At 42.1% G+C, this 19,541-nt stretch overlaps 2 protein-coding genes across 2 annotated transcripts; both read right to left on the minus strand.

The window, feature by feature from the left end:
- Nucleotides 1-809: 809 nt before the first annotated feature.
- On the minus strand, nucleotides 810-13,302 carry dnajc8 (DnaJ (Hsp40) homolog, subfamily C, member 8). Its single transcript, XM_057354750.1, has 9 exons — nucleotides 13,183-13,302; nucleotides 3,730-3,831; nucleotides 3,583-3,639; nucleotides 3,345-3,411; nucleotides 1,891-1,985; nucleotides 1,712-1,783; nucleotides 1,346-1,437; nucleotides 1,189-1,264; nucleotides 810-1,106 (listed from the first exon to the last, which is right to left on the minus strand). Exons 1-9 carry the CDS (start codon nucleotides 13,249-13,251, stop codon nucleotides 984-986), a joined length of 753 nt encoding a protein of 250 aa, XP_057210733.1. The 5' UTR covers nucleotides 13,252-13,302; the 3' UTR covers nucleotides 810-983.
- Nucleotides 13,303-13,892: 590 nt separating this feature from the next.
- On the minus strand, nucleotides 13,893-19,282 carry hnrnpr (heterogeneous nuclear ribonucleoprotein R). The gene is made up of 11 exons (XM_057354599.1): nucleotides 18,760-19,282; nucleotides 17,985-18,142; nucleotides 17,681-17,799; nucleotides 17,488-17,595; nucleotides 17,291-17,404; nucleotides 17,031-17,207; nucleotides 16,702-16,837; nucleotides 16,388-16,593; nucleotides 16,164-16,313; nucleotides 15,926-16,047; nucleotides 13,893-15,763 (listed from the first exon to the last, which is right to left on the minus strand). The coding sequence occupies exons 2-11, from the start codon at nucleotides 18,136-18,138 to the stop codon at nucleotides 15,154-15,156; spliced, it is 1,896 nt and encodes a 631-aa protein (XP_057210582.1). The 5' UTR covers nucleotides 18,139-18,142; nucleotides 18,760-19,282; the 3' UTR covers nucleotides 13,893-15,153.
- Nucleotides 19,283-19,541: the final 259 nt, after the last annotated feature.

A 19,541-nucleotide genomic window follows, 5' to 3' on the forward strand; every position in this document is an offset into this window, starting at 1 on the left:
AAAATACAGACTGACTAAATGTACATTTTCTCACAGGACATTTACATATTTAATCACACGATCTCAAAGTCTGCAGATTTGATCAGTTAGTGTGTTTCTATCTGAAACTTTCTAAAAGTCTGCAAGTGTGTGATGTCCAGTTTAAAACAATCTGTTCCGAGTTTAAAAGTCTTGTAGTGTATTCCAGCCATTAATTTTATTTTTTCAGGTATTGAGCAATGATGAAACTACTGAACTGATGTCTTATCACTTATTATTTAACATCTTGGTCACAATCAGATAAAACGTCTCTTGGTATGAAAAGATCGCCTTGTTTTTCAGTAAAATACAGACGCTCCAGATTTGTATTCAATGTGCACAACTCGAACAAAATTCCCAAAATGTGTCAGTAGTGGATAACAAGTGTTCAGATTTTGCCATTTTCCTAAACAGAAAAACAAACGTTCCTTTGTGCAGCTTTTGTTTGTCTTAGTAACATGATTGTTGTTTTGTTGCACCGTTAATTCAGCCCAGACCGCGTGTGCGTGTTTACGTTAGTGATCACGTGCTGATTGTTTTTAATGACGTTTGTGATGTCACAGCGCCACCTGCAGGAAGCACACAACCAGCTTTCATTCAGATGATCGACGTTCATTTGTTCAATGCTTCTCCTAGAAACGCTTTTTACAGTTCAGGTTGTTTCAACGTTTTTCTGCACAATATGTGTTTAATTAAAGGTTTCTACACAAAATCACACAGATGCTTGAGTAGAAAATACATGAAGAATATTGACCAAAAAGCATCAACTCGGCTAAATATAAAACTCAAACTCAGAGCAGGAACAAAAGTTTAATTGTTTACAACATTAAAAAAACTAACAACAGCAGATATCTACAAACAAATGTTTATTTGCAGAGGAAAATAAATCGAGTTAGAAAAACAACAACATCGTGCTATGAATTTTCTCACAATTCTAATATGTACAGAATGAAGAGAAGTATGTCTTATTCTCGCTGCTCCATTTTGACTTTAGGCGGCTTCAGGAAGGTTCGGTTCTTCTTCTCTTTCTTAGTTTTTCCTTTGGCCTGGAAATGTCTCCAGCTGTCCACACGTCCATCACGGGTCTCCTAAAAGAGACAGAAAAAACACGTCCATCTTTCCACCTGAATGAAACCAGATAGTCCTCAAGAGCTCATGTTTAAGGTGAACCTCAAAGTTTTTCTGCCACTCTCTCTCTCTCTTCGCTCGCTCCTGCGTCTCAATCTCCTCCTCTCTCTGCCTCTTTCTGTAACGCAAGAGAAACTCATTCACAAACAATCGGATTAAATCACAGCAGATGCTCTAAACACACAAGTGTGTGTCTTACCTTTCATGCATATCCTTTGCTTCTCGCTCTTTTCTCTTGATCTCCAGCTCAGCAAAAAGTTTCATGGTCTGTTTATAAACCGCCTGCCTGAACTACAAACACACAACACATCAGGTCAAGTCAGTATTTCTAGACATTCTGCTGTCATGAAGTTTTCTTGCGTTAGAACGAATCTGAGTGAATGAGCCCTCAGGTCAGGTTCATGAGTGTCTGATGCACCCATCTGATACCGTCGTCGTGCTTAATATCATTTCATTTTTGGACATGTAGTGGCAGACCATTAGACCACTGCATGATGTAACTGACCAATCAGAATGAAGAATTCCACCAATACAAATAACAAAGCCCTGCAGAGTAAAATCATACCAGCTCAGGGTCGTCCTCCTCCACAACTGAGGGTTTCCCGTCCTTCTTCAACTGCTTCTTCTTTTGGACCATCTGAGCAATTAAACATCACATGAACATCAGGAAAACATCATCACATCACATTAACATCGTCATGAATAAAATCACAGGGAACAGAAGTGTTCAGAGGTTTCTCTCACCATGTGCTCCACATACTCCTTCCCTGCGTGAATCACATCTAAAGCTTTCTTCTTCTGCTCGGATTCCAGCAGCATCTTATAGGCCTTATCAACCGCTGAGCATACACACACAGTTTTATTTTAAATACTTCTCTGTTTTGAATAAATCCACAGATGTAGCTTGTGTTCTCTCTCTCACTTCACAGCATCACCAGCTGTTCTAAACTCTCACTGTATAACTTCATTATGCATGTGTCAATTTCAGTCCAGTGTGTGTGGAATTTCAACAGAATCAAACCTCAAGTCATCCAACAGCAATGTGAAAGACTGAGAGATCATAAATACATGTACAAACAAACCTATTTATAGTACATTTAGAGAGACTGAAAGTAACGGACTCTGTGCACAAGCGTAGTGACCAACTTCCGGTGTTGTCAGAGGTCAAGATATTAGTTTCCGGTTTCATTTCTAAAACAACTTAACAGACCTAAACAATGACTGGAGAAAGCAACATCTTGGTCAAATCTTGTAATAACCACTAGCTGTTGTCAAAAGAACAAGCCGTTATTCCAGTGATTACATGAATCACGTTACGCATTTTCTCCTCCACAGAACATAACACTTTTTCTGATATCATGCTGATGTTTGATATCGGGAATAAAACTCTCAAAAAGTAATTAATTACTAGTTACTAATTACATATTCAATAGTGTAATTAGATTACTGTACAAATTACTCTCTCCAAAAAGTATTTAGTTACTTATTACTAATTACTTTCTATATCCTATATCAACCTTGATTAGTTAAGTGATTCAAGGATAGGCATGAAAGGAATCTTTTAATTCATTCAAATAAATAATATGAAACTTCATAAAGTACTTCATAAAGTATTACAAATGTGAAAATTATACATTAAAGCACAGATTTTAAAGTTAGACTCTCAATTTCTATGTCAATTCCACTATTACACACACATATATTACACAAAGTATTTAGTTTAATTACATCAAAAGTAACTAATTAAATTACAGAAAAAATAAGAGTAATCCCTTACTTTACCTTTTCAAGGGAAAGTAATTAAATTACAGTAACTAATTACTTACTAACTAGTTACACCCAACACTGATCCCGACCTCTGACAACATCTGAAGTCCGTCACTAGACTCACTACGCTGATGCACAGATCCCATTTGGAGTGATATTCAAAAAGGGTTTTTTTCTGGGGCTGTATATGAAGAGTTCATTTGCGAAGAACAGATGGAAAAATGTAAAATAGACTTTAAAATATTAAAAATCATGTTTTTATTGTGCATTCCGAGTAATATCAATCAAACTGCAGTTGGGTTGTTTTGATTAAGTAACAATAAGAAAAATACAGCTAACTGACACAAAAATATAATAAGAAAACATGATTTTCTGTTTTTGCAAATAAACTCTTCATACGTTGCATACTGAATAATGACATCACTGTTTACCTTCAAACGCCAGCTGCGCCCGGTTGGGATCATCCTGATTCTTATCTGGATGGACGAGGATTGACAACTGAGAACAGACAGACAGACACATGGCTGTGAGACACATAAACATTCTCTGGGTTCCAATGCACGGCAACAGATGTTGTTACAGGAAATACACACCATAGATGCTTTTATACATTGAGGAGATAACTGTAAACAAGTTAAACAACAGATCAAGTTTATTTTTGACACTCACCTGTCGAAATCGTTTCTTTAGCTCCTCATCTGTGGCTTCAGGGTCGATCTGAAGCACCTGCACAGAAACACACGTTTGTCTTTTATTCATTTTCCATCTGGACGTCAGAGATGTAAACAAAGTCAAACGGAAATGACTCTCGCTCACTTCAAACGGGTTCAGATTAAAGTATGAAGCTCCAGGTCTCAGTAACCTGTCGATCTGCTGTTTGGAGGTTAAAACCGAATCTCTCTTCTCGATCTGTTTGACCTACAACACAAACATCAGAACCATCACATCTGTCCTGACATCAGACATTACATGACACGCACGCACGCACACACAAACATCACATCTGTCCTGACATCAGACATTACATGACACACACACACACACACACACACACACGCACACACACACACACACACACAACACATCCACGCACACACACACACACACACACACACGCACACCACGCACGCACGCACACACACAGCACACGCACACACACACATCACGCACGCACACACACAACACACACACACACACACACGCACGCACACACATCACACACACACACATCACGCACACACACCACCACGCACACACACAGCACACCACACACACACACACACGACACACACAACACACGCACGCACACACACACGCACCACACACACACACACACGCACCACACACACAACACAGCACAGCACCAACACACACAGACACAGAGACACACACACGGATGCGCACGCACACACACACAACACACACACGCACAGGCTTGGTTGACTATCCNAACATCACATCTGTCCTGACATCAGACATTACATGACACACACACCGCACACCACTCACACCACAACCACACACACCACAACCACACACACTCACACACGACACACACACGCCGACACACACACACCACACACACAACACCACACACCACAACGCACACACACACAGCACACACACACACACACACGCACACACATCAACTCAACTCTCAACTCAACTTTATTTATATAGCGCTTTTACAATTTTCATTGTTACAAAGCAGCTGTACATGAGACAATTGACTAAAGCAAAACAATCAAAGTTGTACCTGCAAAAACAAGAAAAGGTTGAAAACACAGAAGACAGACACACCCACACACAAAACACTCCACACACACAACACGCACACGCACCAACACACACAGACACAGAGACACACACACACACACACACACACAACACACACACACACACGTACGTACACAGACAAGTACGCACACACACACACGCTCAGTGAGAGCACACATTTAGGATAAAGGAGAGAGAAGCACAGGTCAAATATAACAGACTATAAATTCCTATATGCAATATTAATTAAGTAAAACTTTAAATTCTAAAGCAGCCCCCCCGGTCAGGCAGATAGTGCAAAAACAGTATGCAAACGGTGGCGAGGAACCCAAAACTCTAATCGAGAAAAAAAACCTCAGGAGAACCCAGGCCCAACCAGGGGATTCCAGTTCCCCTCTGGCAAAAGCTGCTGCCTCTGCACAAGCTCCAGAGAACTTGCACAACAAGGCTAAATAAAATAAATAAACTTAATAATAAAATAAATTATAGTTTAAGATTATCATTAATAATCTAATAGCATTTGAAATTTTGTGGTGAAGACATGTCAAGAGACCGCGTCCTTCTTTATCCAGCTCTATCATCTCAGCTCTTGTCAGGTCCCCACTTCCCATTCTCCGCTCTACCATCAGGTCAGGCCATGAACTGCATCCTGCTCCTGTGGTAACCTTGGAACAATGAGACAAGACTGGCTGAGAGTGAGTACTGTTCTGTACTCTTTGATGCAACAAGTACATCAGTTGTGTTTTTGGTTCCGGTTGATCTAACTAATGCAGCCTAAACCCTCTGAGATTTATATTATGGAAGAGTAGTGTATGCAAGATTAAAAAGATGCGTCTTTAGTCTAGATTTAAACTGACAGAGTGTGTCTGCCTCCCGGACAGTGCAGGGAAGACTATTCCAAAGTTTAGGCGCTAGATAGGAAAAGGATCTACCACCTGCACTTGATTTTGAAATTCTAGGTATTACCAACTGACAGGACGCCTGAGAGCGTAATGCACGTGAAGGACTGTAATACAAAAGGAGTTCATTCAAGTACTGAGGAGCTAAACCATGTAAGGCTTTATAGGTAATAAGCAAGATTTTAAAGTTAACGCGATGCTTTATAGGTAACCAGTGCAAGGTTGACAGAACCGGGCTAATATGTTCATACTTTTTTGTACGTGTAAGAACTCGAGCTGCCGCGTTTTGGACCAATTGGAGTTTTTGTAATAAGCCTGCAGGGCAACCACCTAACAGTGCATTACAGTAATCTAGTCTTGATGTCATGAATGCATGAATTAACTTCTCTGCATCTGAGATTGACAGCATATGACGTAGTTTAGATATATTCTTAAGATGGAAAAACGCAATTTTACAGGTGTTGGCGACGTGGCTCTCAAATGACAGATTACTATCGAATAGAACGCCAAGATTCTTTGCTGACGACGAGGGTTTTATGGAACATCCGTCAATAGTTAAACAGTATTCTTGGTTGTTACTTATAGCAGTTTTCGGTCCAATAAGTAACACTTCCGTTTTGTCCGAGTTCAGTAATAAAAAGTTGTTACTCATCCAGTTTTTTATATCGACTATGCATTCCATTATTCGATGGAACTGCTGTGTTTCATGAGGCTTCGAGGAAATATAAAGTTGAGTATCATCAGCATAACAGTGAAAGCTAACCTCATCCCCTACAGCGACTTACTACACCGCAAGGGAAGCGGTGGGAGGGTGGGCGGGATGGTTCAATTATATTCTCCGTCCTCGGTACACAATTTCTCGCAAGCAACGCCTAGCACCCCTTTCTGTGCTCACTCCCAGTTTCGCGGGGCGGATATAGAAATCCGGGCGGGGCCTCTGTCGCACCCATCAGCTACGTACTCTCCGTGAATCGGAAATACTACTTTAATTACTCACTCATCCCCCTTCATCGAGTAGACCGCGAACTCTTTTTCACCACAACGTCACTCACATTTACTAACATTAAACTCTCGCTCCTTACACCCTTTTCGACCACTTATCAAGTTACCAATAATATTTAAAGTACTCATTATCCGTACCCTACAATCTATATCGTTGTATAATGGTAACCCCATCCTATCAGCATAAACAATGAATAGCGAGCATGCTTTTTCTGCATACGCACGCGGAATCTGTGTTCCTACAGGAATACTCCTTAGGAATACACGCTGTGATATGTAAATGGAACCCTTCGATCCAGTCATCCGGGCACATTGTTAAGTGTTGCAATGTCTCAATCACCCAAAAGGGATATGAATATGTAGGCATAATTATCGCGTTGTTTATACATCAGCGTAACGCGACCTACTTGAGTTACTGAGCTGGCTCTGTTGAAATGGAACGTCCAGGGACAAAGCGTATATTCAGTTCCATGAGATTTTCTGATCCTCTCGTGACGCGCCCATGACATCCTGGTCAAATAATTTACAGGTATCCGCCAACCTGAAATTAAAATGAAAAGCAACAATTATCGAAGAAATCGCATAACTACCACCCAACGTGTTAACTGAATTAAATTCTTAAGACTTCATAGAAAGTCATTCATATTAGAATACAACATGCACGTGATGCCACATCCTCTGATTTTACTGATTGCGGTCATCGTATTCAATCGTTGCTTTTCCTGATTCGGTTAAAGCCTCTTTCGATCTGAGCTCATTCACCTACTGGAACGGCCCGACAATGACCACCTCGCAAGGACCGTAATTATGTAAGAGAGAAAATCCAGCATCAGAAAGCTGAATATCTTCTTTCTAGAAATATAGCTCAGCTCATACTTCAAAGCATCCGGTATGAAATCGGTCCTGCTCGGCAAGCGAATGAAAAAGATCAAACTGTCCCTTAAAAACTAAGGAGGAAACTCAATCTGAACTGGTTTATACACCCGGAAGAACGTCGTTGTGCTACTTCCCGCCATCTATGTTTCATTTTGTACTTGTCCCGTCCATGTGGGACTAGAAACCATCAACTGCAACAAAACACACAACCCCAATTTCAATGAATTATGTCTCCATACAACTGTTACATTATAAGCGACAAATTATGCCCAGCTGTTTACTGAATAGCGTCACGTGTATGAAGCGTTTGATTATGGTAGTGTAGTGTAAACGCAGATTTTTTCTAAAACGCATGTGGAAACGGCAGTATAAACAAGGATCGTTTTCATTTTGACCAGCCATTTTTGTACGACAACGGGCTAATGTAAACACCACCTGAGGCCTCCAGGTTTCTGACCCCACTGGTCCAGTTCATAATCTGTCCTTGCATTGTGCAGCACAAGCACACAATGTTCCATAAATATTCACAGCTGTTTTATTGGTGTCTTCCATAAAAACAGATTGCATTGTGGGTGAGCCAGTATCTCTTATTGTAGGCAGAAGGCTGACAGCTGTAAATAACTGGTGCACAGTTTTATTGCTACTTCTAAGCTGCAAAACTGTGACTTGTATTTTGCACAGTTTCTCATTATCGTCTTACCCCTACAATGTTTACATTTAAAACATTATAGGGATAGTTCATCCAGAAAGGAAAATTCTGTCATCATTTATGCACCCTCAAGTTGTTCCAAACCTGTGTAAATTAAGAAAGATATTTGGAAGAATGTTTGTAACCAACTGGTTCTGGGGCACTATTGACTACAATAGGAAAAAACTATGGTAGTCAATGGTGCCCCAAAACTGTTCGGTTTGCCACATTTTTCAAAATATCTTCTTTTGTGTTTAACAGAACAAAGAAATTTATATAAGTTTGGAACAACTTAAGGGTGCATAAATGATGACAAAATGTATTTTTTTGCGTGAACTATCCCTTTAAGGATCATTCATTTTTGTCATGATGTTGTAAATGTTTTTGGTTTAATATAATTTAATAAGTAAATGATTATGAACTCATTATAAATATAATTAACTCAAATATAAATATTTTTTTCTTTTATTTAATATATTTGATCTTTTTTTCAAGCAATGGCTTAAAAAATTTCCACAGATCCACAGTAGTAGAGGTTTTATTCACCAGTATGCGTCATATTTTTCTCACTATTGTTAATAATGGCAACAATGATTTCAACATCAGTCAGGTGATGTACAGGATGTGAAGTCATGGGAATAACAGCAGTCCTGTTGTGATTATCATTGTTTTTAGAAAAGGTAGCACAAACGCCCCCTCTCTATCAATCTCCCTCTTCTTCGCCTCATTCCATTAAGGCTCATGATGACGAATTTTGTAAATGTCACAGATAAGTGTTAGTTTATTCATCTGGCACCCAGCATTAGTCATAGTGCATGTCTGAATGGTTGAGTGTTCTCTCTACAGTTGTGCTTAGGAACACAGACTTTCTCAGGCAGCCTGTCTGTGATTTTTCTATAAATATCAAACACATTCTTAGGAGATCTCTACAGAAATCTGGTCTTGTGTCAAGTATGCAACTTAGTAACAGACATGATTTCTATTTGACTTGAAGTTTATGTGTCTTAGGTTTTTCTTATTTTAGTAGATCAACCATCTGCAGAAGAAAGGGTAGTTTTTTGTAGATGTGTTCTTTTCTGTATGCTATAGCTTAGCACGTTTGTATCTGACGCTACAATGTCGAAGGATGTTTTATCACCAGTATCAAGCATGCGCATCAGTTTAAATTTTGCAATTACGTAAACTTATTGTGTTAAACAAATGTACTTGTTTCTAATCTGTGTAACTCACCCAGACCCCCCTGCAGGAGTGTAGAAAATCAGGAAAAACACAAGCAGATGGAGATTGTAGTGGGCAAGCCATATCTCTTTTTTAATGACAGGCAGCAGTTTAGCCCATAGAAAGTTTTTTTTGCTAATGTGACCGAAGGATGGGTAAGACCATTAGTATTGACAGAGTAGTAAAGGATGCGTTCAGCCCACATGGCCACCCACCCGGGCACTATCCACAAACTCTTGTATAGAAAACACGTAATAAAGAGCAAAAACTACAATAGAATCTACAATCTGTGTGTTCCTTAAAGTCAGCCGACCAGATTAACACTTGCTAGAAAGTCTTTCCTCCTCTGTGCACAACATGCATCAAATAGCTACCATCCAGACTCTGGGTGGTTGCTGTGAGCCTGAGACCACCCTCACCTTGAATCACCTTTCTCCTGTCCTCCCTTACATTTACTCCACCGTAGAACGGTTGCGTCTCCATTATTTTGTATTATATTTTTCCAGACTTTTGTCATAATCTTCAAGGTTCTGGTCTGAAGGAGAGAAACTGGGCAGATGGGGGAACCTAATCCATCTTTTCTATCCCAGAGGCATTGTGGGAGATGAAGTCAAGCGCACTGCGAGTGAAGCTGTCAGCGGCGGTGATGCGTGAAGCGGAAAGCGGGATCTGTTTTTCTGTAGTTCATGGTTTACATTGAATCAGGAGTCAGCCGACCCTATCTTATTTCTTCCCCTCTCATGTACGCCGGGCTATTTAGGTATACAACTAGAGGGCTATAAGACAAGACCGGCAAGCTTTTAATGCATCATAAATCACCACGTCTTAAATTCCTGGCGAGATCAGATGAATTAAAGCGAAAGCTACTTTATTTCGCCTCTGGGAAACTTTCATTTCGCAGATGCACAGATGTTAACCTGATACACTTCTAGGAAATAGCCAAGCCTGTTATTGGTCATGTCAAGCTCGTGGCTGTAAGCTCTAACAGAATTAAAGGTGTCATAAATGCCCTTTGTGTTCAAGCTATCGCAGAATAGCTTCGGCTGCAAAAGGCTACATTAAATGTGCTTGATGTTATGTAAAACAGAATGTAGATTCACATGGCTGAACTATAAGAGAACGACACATAGACGTGCATTGATTATGTGAAGTGCAGGATAACTGCACTGACCCGCTTGTTCATTTGAGTGGAATGTTGGTGGATGCAGTTTAGAGGTCATTGGTAGTGTAGGCCAATGCAAAATGGACCATTGCAGAGGCTAAATGTCAATCACAGGACTGCTGCGGAGCAACCGGAGCTCTCTTTTTAATAGACTGACGGATAAGATCAAGCTTATTAAACAAAACAAACCTCATATTCACTTCCAAAGAAAAACACGCCGCTCCATTTGAAACGGCGTTTGTTTATAGAGTACACGAAGTACACACAAAGGGCAGTTGGGTTGTGGCTTTTCGCTAATGTCAACTGAAAGCCTCCCTGGGTTGTTTTCCTAAAGAGACGTGGTCCCTTTAAAAAGGTCAGACTGACAGGAAAACAGCTAAACTGCAGTTTAGGGGGTAAGGAGGGGGCTGCCGGCCCGTTCGGTGAGAATCTTGCTAACATAATTGCAGTCTTGATTGCTACAAGCAGCCTCCATGTCCCCTTTAGCACAAGCACCTCCACCCGATTCCCTTTCTCCCCAGGTGGTGATTGTACTAGATATCCAGCCCTGCAGATAGAGGAAGTGTGACTGAAAAGCTGTAATAAGAAGACAGTAGTTATGGGAATTGCTCGTTCTCTACTCAGAGGTTTTCATTCGGCTCAGTCAATAAAACTATGAAGGCTACATATATATATATATATGTGTGTGTGTGTGTGTGTGTCGAAAGATTCATATATAGAAATATAAGATTTTAGATTTTATACTTGGTCTGTGAAATGTGTGGAGAATATTATATTTTATATCATCTATTTTTCTATTGTGTGTGTAGAATGAGCTCACAAAAAGCATATCACACAGTGCAAGCTTCTCAGATAAGTCTGTTTCAAATCAGATCTTTTAAAACCCATACCAGTTTATTTAATATCAATTTTATTTTTTTATTTTATTCCGTGTTTTAGTTTATTTTATTATTTATAATCCTAGGCATCCTTAAAACACTGTTCGCCAATGGGATTAATGATTTGTCCTGTTTAATTCCGTTTTAATAGTGCTTAAAGATATTTTACTACTAAGCTGAAAACCCAACTCTCTTTAGCCAGGCTATGAAATTTTAATGAAGTTGAGAAAACGCTGAATTGATTGTAGCGTTCATTCAGATACACAACAATCACGTTTCAATGCTTTCTGTTTTTCCATACATCACTACCCGGAGACTCACGGCAGATACAGTGACTTCGGTAGTGCGGTGATGCCTCGCTGAATAATGGTTGAGGTAATTACCTTAAGTACGCTGAAAATAGACTGTCTCCAACCATAAATTTAGACCAAGATCCAGACCGAGACAAAACACCCAGACCAAAGTTTGGTTACACTGCTCCACACTGCACCTTTTTTATACTACCTGTACATGAAATGTTGACATTTCATTGAATATATATAGTGCATCATCTAACAGACAAAACCTATTATCTGAGCTCAGCAATCTTGAGAAACATGGCATATAGTTTTCTGTGTCTTTGTGTTTGAGGAATTATGCATGAAAACGAAACTGGCAGGATAAGAAAGAAAAGTGAGACGGTAATATTGTGTATGTGATCATTTATGAGACAGATTTGTAATGTGACATGCGGTGTTGGAATGTATTCTGCAGCATTCAGAAGAGGGTTAACTGTGGAAATCAGGTGGAACAGAAAGACTGCAGTGTGAAAAATCTGCTGCAATCTCATTTCTCTCCTGATTGGATAAACAACTTGCCCGTGGCATCTTGACTCGAACGGGATGCGGGTCTCGGACGAAATTTTTAATTGGAATGCAGATGTTGAAGGGCATCTCTGTGTGTGTGAGGTGATTGTGTACAGTATGTGTGTCAGGTTTTTATATTTGGTGCTATTCTTCTTCACATTCTTTCACATTAAAGGAATAGTTGGCCTTCAAAATGAAAATCCTGTCATTATTTACACACCCTCTTGTCATTTCAAACCTGTAGGACTTTCTTTCATCTGCAGAACACAAACCGTGGGGACAGTCCATAGGCGTAATGTTTTTATACTGTACAAACTGTATATTCTATCCCCTATCCCTAACCCTATCCCTAAACCTAAAGATCATAGAACACTTTTGGCATTTTTAGATTTTCAAAAAATATTGTTCTGTACAATTTATTAGCTTTTGTGCCCATGAGGACCTCAATTTTGGTCCCCAAGGTGACACGAGTCCCCATGTGTTGGTGTGTATTCAGGTTTAGGTCCCCACCGGGATATACAAACATGAACACACACACACACGCACACGCACACACAAACATCACATCTGTCCTGACATCAGACATTACATGACACACACACACACAAACATCACATCTGTCCTGACATCAGACATTACATGACACACACACACACAAACGTCACATCTGTCCTGACATCGGACATTACATGACACACACAAACGTCACATCTGTCCTGACATCGGACATTACATGACACACACAAACATCACATCTTTCTTGAGACTAGTGTGTGTTTGAGTTCATCTCTGCCTCTCTTTGATGTGTGTGTGTGCGCGTGTTCGATTGTTTTCTCTCAGATGTGCTTCATTATGTGTGTTAATAATCGGTTGTGTAATATTAACTGATATTTGGTCATTTTATGTTTATTTATTTCATTCTCACCTCTGAATAATAGGTTTGAAACGCATCTTCACCGCTGCCACCCGACGCGCCTCCGTCTGTAGCCGCCATCTTACCACCGTGACGTCACCGCACGCAAGTCGTCAACGCACAAAATTAAAGTCCTCAGCATAAAAGCACCTCTCGCCTCGAACAACTTGGGTGAACTTCATTCAATATACCTCAAAGACACGCAATTACAAAGTTTTTTATGCAGATGAACGTCACATTTTTAGTCCAGACGTCTTCAATTCAACAAGATCCTTGTTAAGCAGTTCAAAAGATGTTTTTGTGTTTGTAAATCTGTAGACTGAAGATGAGAGAAACGAGTAAAAGGGTTGACTGATGTTATTACAACCATGTTTGGTTCCAAAATGAGATAACTCCATTTTTAAAAAAATAATGTTTTTATTATGTTATCATGTTTTATTGTGTTAGTTAGCTGTATTTTTGAGTTATTATGGCTTAAATCAACAAACCAACTGCAGTTTGATTGACATTAATTGGAATGCACAATAAAAAAAAACAGATTTTTGAGAATTTCTGGAAGAAAATAAGCACTCTGCCAGTCAGAAGATATTAATCTGGGGAGTTTTTATGTTTTTACGGATTAAAATGTGATCTGATTCACAAATTTCATATTTGTAATAAATTTATGAAAAATGTCCTTGACCTTTGAACAACATTTTGGAAGTCATTTAAAGTGATTCTTTAATATTTGACCCTCAAATGAATATATACTAGTGTATTCAGGTGTGCAGTTATTGTTAACATTTTACATAAAAATGTAAATGATTTGTGCAAATGTAATTAGTATCAGGAATAACTCACAGAAAAAATCTGATTGGAAAACATTTGAATATGAAACCAACATTGAAAAGAATTGACAAAGAAAACAGATGCGTGTAAAAGGGCTTTGGCTCAGACGTAATCCTTCTGGTAACTGAGATAAAACCTGTGTGACAAGTGTGATTTCTGCACCACTAGCGGCAACAAATAGAACTGTAATATCATATTCAAGGCTAGCCCAAATGAAATATATGCATGTAAAAATGCAATAAAACACAATATCAACACTGAATTTAAAGCCTCTTTTGGAAGTTGCTCGATTGAGTTTTATTGAAACCAACAAAAAAGAAAAGTTATAAATACAAACATCCGACCAGCCGCTCTTAAGGTAAGCCAGACCAAACCCTGAAATGAAAAAAACAAACAAACATCTGAAGTAATATCAGATTATCAGTTTTTAAAAAACACAATTCAACTACTTCTAGAAAGGCTAACAGACACGTTTAACAGCACTCCTGCTACAAAACTCTTTTTTCCTTCTGTGGATTCTTTTCTCCACTTCTGCAAAAACCAGTAATGGATGAAAATCAAGCTCTAGTCAACAGCCGGTATTTACAGCGAGTCCCTAATGCTACTACTACTAAGAGAGAGGGAGGGAGGGAGAGAGAGAGAGAGAGAGAGAGAGAGGGAGGGAGAGAGAGAGAGAGAGAGAGNGAGAGAGAGAGAGAGAGAGAGAGAGAGAGAGAGAGAGAGAGAGAGAGAGGGAGAGAGGGAGAGAGAGAGAGAGGGAGAGAGAGAGAGAGAGGGAGAGAGAGAGAGAGAGAGAGAGAGAGAGGGAGAGAGATGGAGGACTGTGGAAAGGACACCTTATAGACCATTTCATGATTTGAAAGTCCTCTCAAACGTACGCTTGATGAAGCATCAGAATGTTCTTTAAAATGTTCATTGTTGATTTTAAAACAAGGAAAACCGTAAGAATAAAAGTGATCTAAGACAAACGTCCCGCTCGGTTGAAGCTCAGGGGCATCAGATACATTCTGCTCTTTAGCCTATCAGGATTTGTCAAGTCAGTTGTGGGTCACGGACAGAATCTACAAGGGAATCGGAGAATAGAAAAGTCAAACAAACACTGCTGGCCAATCACAGGTCTCGTTTCTCAGGAGGTGTTTCACAGATGTTGCTCATCTACTTCCACTGCTGGCCGTAGGAGTCTTGGGAGAACTCGAGCGTGTCGTTGCTGTAACCGTAGTTACCGGAGTAATCGGAGCCCTGCTGCAGGGGTTGCTGAGCGATGGGTTGCGTGCCCCAGTTTTGCTGGTTGGTGGTCTGGCGCCGTTTGGAGTCCGGCTGGTTAAATACGTCCGCCTTCCTCTTCCCGCCGACGTTACCGCCACGGTTCCCCCGGGCGCCTCGAGTACCGCGGCCCCTCGGAAGCTGAAAGGGCCCGCCGCGTCCCCCGCGGCCACCCCGACCCGCTCCCATGGGAGCCCCGCCTCTCGGAGGATAGCCGCCTCGGCCGCGGGTTGGAGGAGCGGCACGGGTTCGGGGTGGAGGTGGAGCCCCGCGGCTGCCGCGACTTCCACGCCCCCTCATGGAGTAACCGTCGTCGTAGCCATAGTATGGGTCGTCGTAGCCACCTCGGTAATCGTGGTAGTCGTAACCGTAGTAATCGTCATAGTAATCCTCGTAACCGTAGTAATCGGGGGGATAGGCGTAGGCCCCCCGTCCGCCACGGCCACGACCGCGTCCCAGGGGAGGCATGCGAGGGGGAGGGTAGTAGTAATAATCATCATACCTGCAGAGGTGGAGACAGAAAACTTTTATCCTAGCACGGTAAAGCACTTCACTGCTGTAATGGCCGTTTGTAAACGCATGTCAGACAGCCGTGTTTGAAGACACCGTGTCCTCCGCGCGATTGGCTCCACTACACACAACACGTGATCCATCACACTCTCACCCTGTGTTTCTGCTGGTTTGTCTCGCTGCTTGACGTTCTTTTCTCTTCTTATCCGGAGGCTTTGCCAGCACGATCTCGATCTCCTCACCGCCGAGCTCCTTCCCGTTCATCTCCTGCATGGCCTGGACAGCACACAAACACACGTCTGATAAAACACTCCTTGAATTTTGAGAGAATGTTTTCTTGACTTTGTTGTTGATATTCCCTATTCTAAACTGACTCGTGTCAGTGGTTTCACCTTGACTGCAGCATCTCGCTCCTCAAAGTGAACGAATGCGTAGTCTTTCAGCTTCTTGACACGCTCCAGTTTACCGAACTGGGAGAAGGTTTTCTCCAGTAGCTCCTCTGTGACGGGAGTGGCCAGCTTACGCACAAACAGAACCTTTACCTAATGACACACACACCACAATAAAAGATCTGAACATCATCATGTGTTTGGTGTGTTTAGACACGGTTACTCACTTTGGCCATGACCTCTGGGTCGGGCTCAGCGACCGGGTCGGCCCATTCCACCGTCACAGGGTTTCCCCAAACCTTCACCTTCCCACTCATGAGCCTGCGGCGAGCCTGAGCAGCCGATTTATGATCTTCATACTCCAGAAAACAGAAACCGCGATTCTTCTTTTTATCATCTGGCTGAGTGTATAAAATCACCTCCTGCAAACCCTCTGAAACGCGCACACACACACACACACACACACACACACACACACACACACACACGTAAGCCTCTGTCACAATGAACACATCACACACATGTGTTCTCTGGTCCACACCTGTAACTTTGCCAAAGTCTTCCAGGATACTTTCCCTCGTCTTATTCTTAGGAATAGATCCAACGAAGAGACGATTATTGGCCACAGAGATGCACACGCCCAGATATTTCCCCGAGCGGATTTCATAGTTGTCACACTGAAGAGAGATACACAACTAAATAAGCTACACAAAAAAACCAGGAGCTCTGTAAGGTGTCATGATCAGACAGGTTTCTGAGCGAGAGTGCAAACCATTCTAGACAATGACCATCCCTCAACAATCACTACAGTTGAAATGAACACGTGTACATTAAAGCTTGTTGAGTGTGTGTGTGTGTGTGGACACAGACCAGTTTGACAGCTTCCTGCGCGGCGTCTTTACTGCAGAACGTGATGAAGGCGTAGCCGCGATTCTGACCCGTGAGCGGGTCCATCATCAACCTCAGATCCCAGATGGGACCGGCGTTCTCGAACAGAGGAACCAGCTCGTCCTCGTACAGGTCACGAGGGATCTTACCCACAAACACCTGCAGGATTGAAACACACTTCAGAACGGCTGCACGAGCGACGGAAGCGCACGTCACGTGTTGAACTCAAAGCAAGAGAGTACCTCGGTGCCGATGCCCGGCTGCTGGCCCGAGTACACTTCCTCCGGCGGGGGGCCGCCATACTTCCTCTGTCCTGTCGTGACATCTAGAGTGTATCCCGTCCTCTCCAGCAGAGCCTGAGGGTCAACCACATCAAAATGACACCAAACTCATCTCGCACTGACATCTCTGATCTCGCTCACAACAGCAGACATCTCACCTTTATCTTCGACTCATCGGGGCCCTTCGTCGACTCCTGAACTTTATTGCCCTGTTTTTCTCTCTGTCTGTACGTCTTCATCACCCCACACAGGAAAGCACTCTTATTCTGTACCCAATCAGAGTGAACCTTTCAGGCTGAGTGCAGAAAACCCAACCTTGAGCTGAACACAGAACAGAAAACCGCATCTCACCTGCACATGAGAGAGGTCAGACTCTTTGAACTGCTGCAGGACGGACAGTGCTCCCTCTTCATTAAACTCCCGCAGAGCGTCAAGCGCCCGCTCGTCCAAATCAGCATACGCCACCAGACCTGAAACACAAATGTTCAGCCAATAGCGCTTCTCCTGTGACCAGTTGACACACAGCTGCTCTGAAAGCAGTCATTACACCTTAAGAAAATAGCTTTTGAACGTTTTCTTTGGAATGATCATTCATGACCCACAGACTGTGTGTGTGTTAGGGAAACATGTTTCGTGATGTCACGTGAGAACTCACCGGTCTGAAAGATGTTGTCCAGGCTCTCAGCAACTTTCTGTGGCAGTCCAGCGTCCAGCAGAGTCTGATAGTTCTCCGAGTGTGAGCCCGACACATCCATGGGCTCCTCTTCCTCCTTCACCAGACCTGAGCTGCCATTCACCTCAGCAGCCATTTATCTGACGCACGCGCACACACGAGAGGTCAATCACAGGCCACATCACAGACATGAAACACATCATTTCTTAAAGAAACAAACCCTCTGAACTCTGATCAGATATTATTACAGACAAGAATACCTTACAAAGGTTTCTGGTAACGGAGTAAAACAAAATGAAATAAAGTGAACAGAATACAACAAAACAGCAAAAGACACATCAGAATAAAAGATCAAGCCACTCATTCATCTTTCAACACAAACACACAAAGCTGCATACACACATCTCACAGACACACGAGCACGCACTTTGACATTAAAAACATCCACTGTCTCTAGCACACACACATGCACGCGCGCAGCGTTCCGCCCCCCCCTTCGCGCGTGATGCTAGCATTGCGCGATGCTACAATACGCGGGTTTATGTATTCGCGCTGATATGTGCGCGCGACTGATCTCTAGCGCATATATGACGTCTGCCGTCCATCACATCTTCCGCCCCTCTCACAATAAACCCATTAAACAGTCAAACCGGAGAGACGGAGATTCCCGCGCCGTGCGCGCGGCCTACAGCCATAGCAATGCGAGACGGACACAATTCAAACCAGCCCCCATGAAACGCCCTTAGCGCACACTTACCGCGATTATGTTCTCCGGACGGCACGAGAGAATGGTCGAGCGCGATCAGTCCCGGTTCATGAACGGAAGAAGTCACCGAAACAAGGTTTAAAAAATCTCTTCAGATGAACCCACGAGACAGTGCGAGACTGTCCCGACGCTCAAACAACAGCGCCACTTCTTCGCGCGGCGGACCCGGCTGCGTCACGGCGCACGGGACACCGGAGCGCGCCCGCACAGACTGCTGATGGGCGGGACGCTCGCGCACGACTTCAGCGGCAGAATTAAATAAATGTGATTTACACAAACTGAATGACCCGCTTCCACCTGTCCACAACAGTGTTTATCAGATCAATAACAACCAACTTTCTTATTATATGCGCAATAATAAACATGTAAACATTGTTAGTTAGTATATCTGCAGGGATGTGCACTGTTGTACTCCATGAATTGTCCTGTGAATCTTATTGATAATGTTCTTTACGTGGAAATAGATACGATTGACTTAAACGGACAGTTTGTAACGGGTGTCTGTGGGCGCGCATGCGTCACGCGTGCTTCTGCTGTCGGTCGTATTTTAACACTGGATCACAAACATCAGTGTCAAACCGTGAAGATAATCGGCTGATCAAATTGTTTGTTGTCATTTCTACACACACGACTGAATGATCGTTTTATTGAATGATCGTTTTATTGAATGAAATCACACTGATGCTTTCAGCAGATCAAGACATCTGAAAACAACATCATCAATCCCCAGAATGTTTAGCTAAAACAGGGTTTGGTTCATCGGCCCATGACAG

Source organism: Triplophysa rosa, linkage group LG16, assembly GCF_024868665.1.
Source record: "Triplophysa rosa linkage group LG16, Trosa_1v2, whole genome shotgun sequence".
Taxonomy (NCBI): domain Eukaryota; kingdom Metazoa; phylum Chordata; class Actinopteri; order Cypriniformes; family Nemacheilidae; genus Triplophysa; species Triplophysa rosa.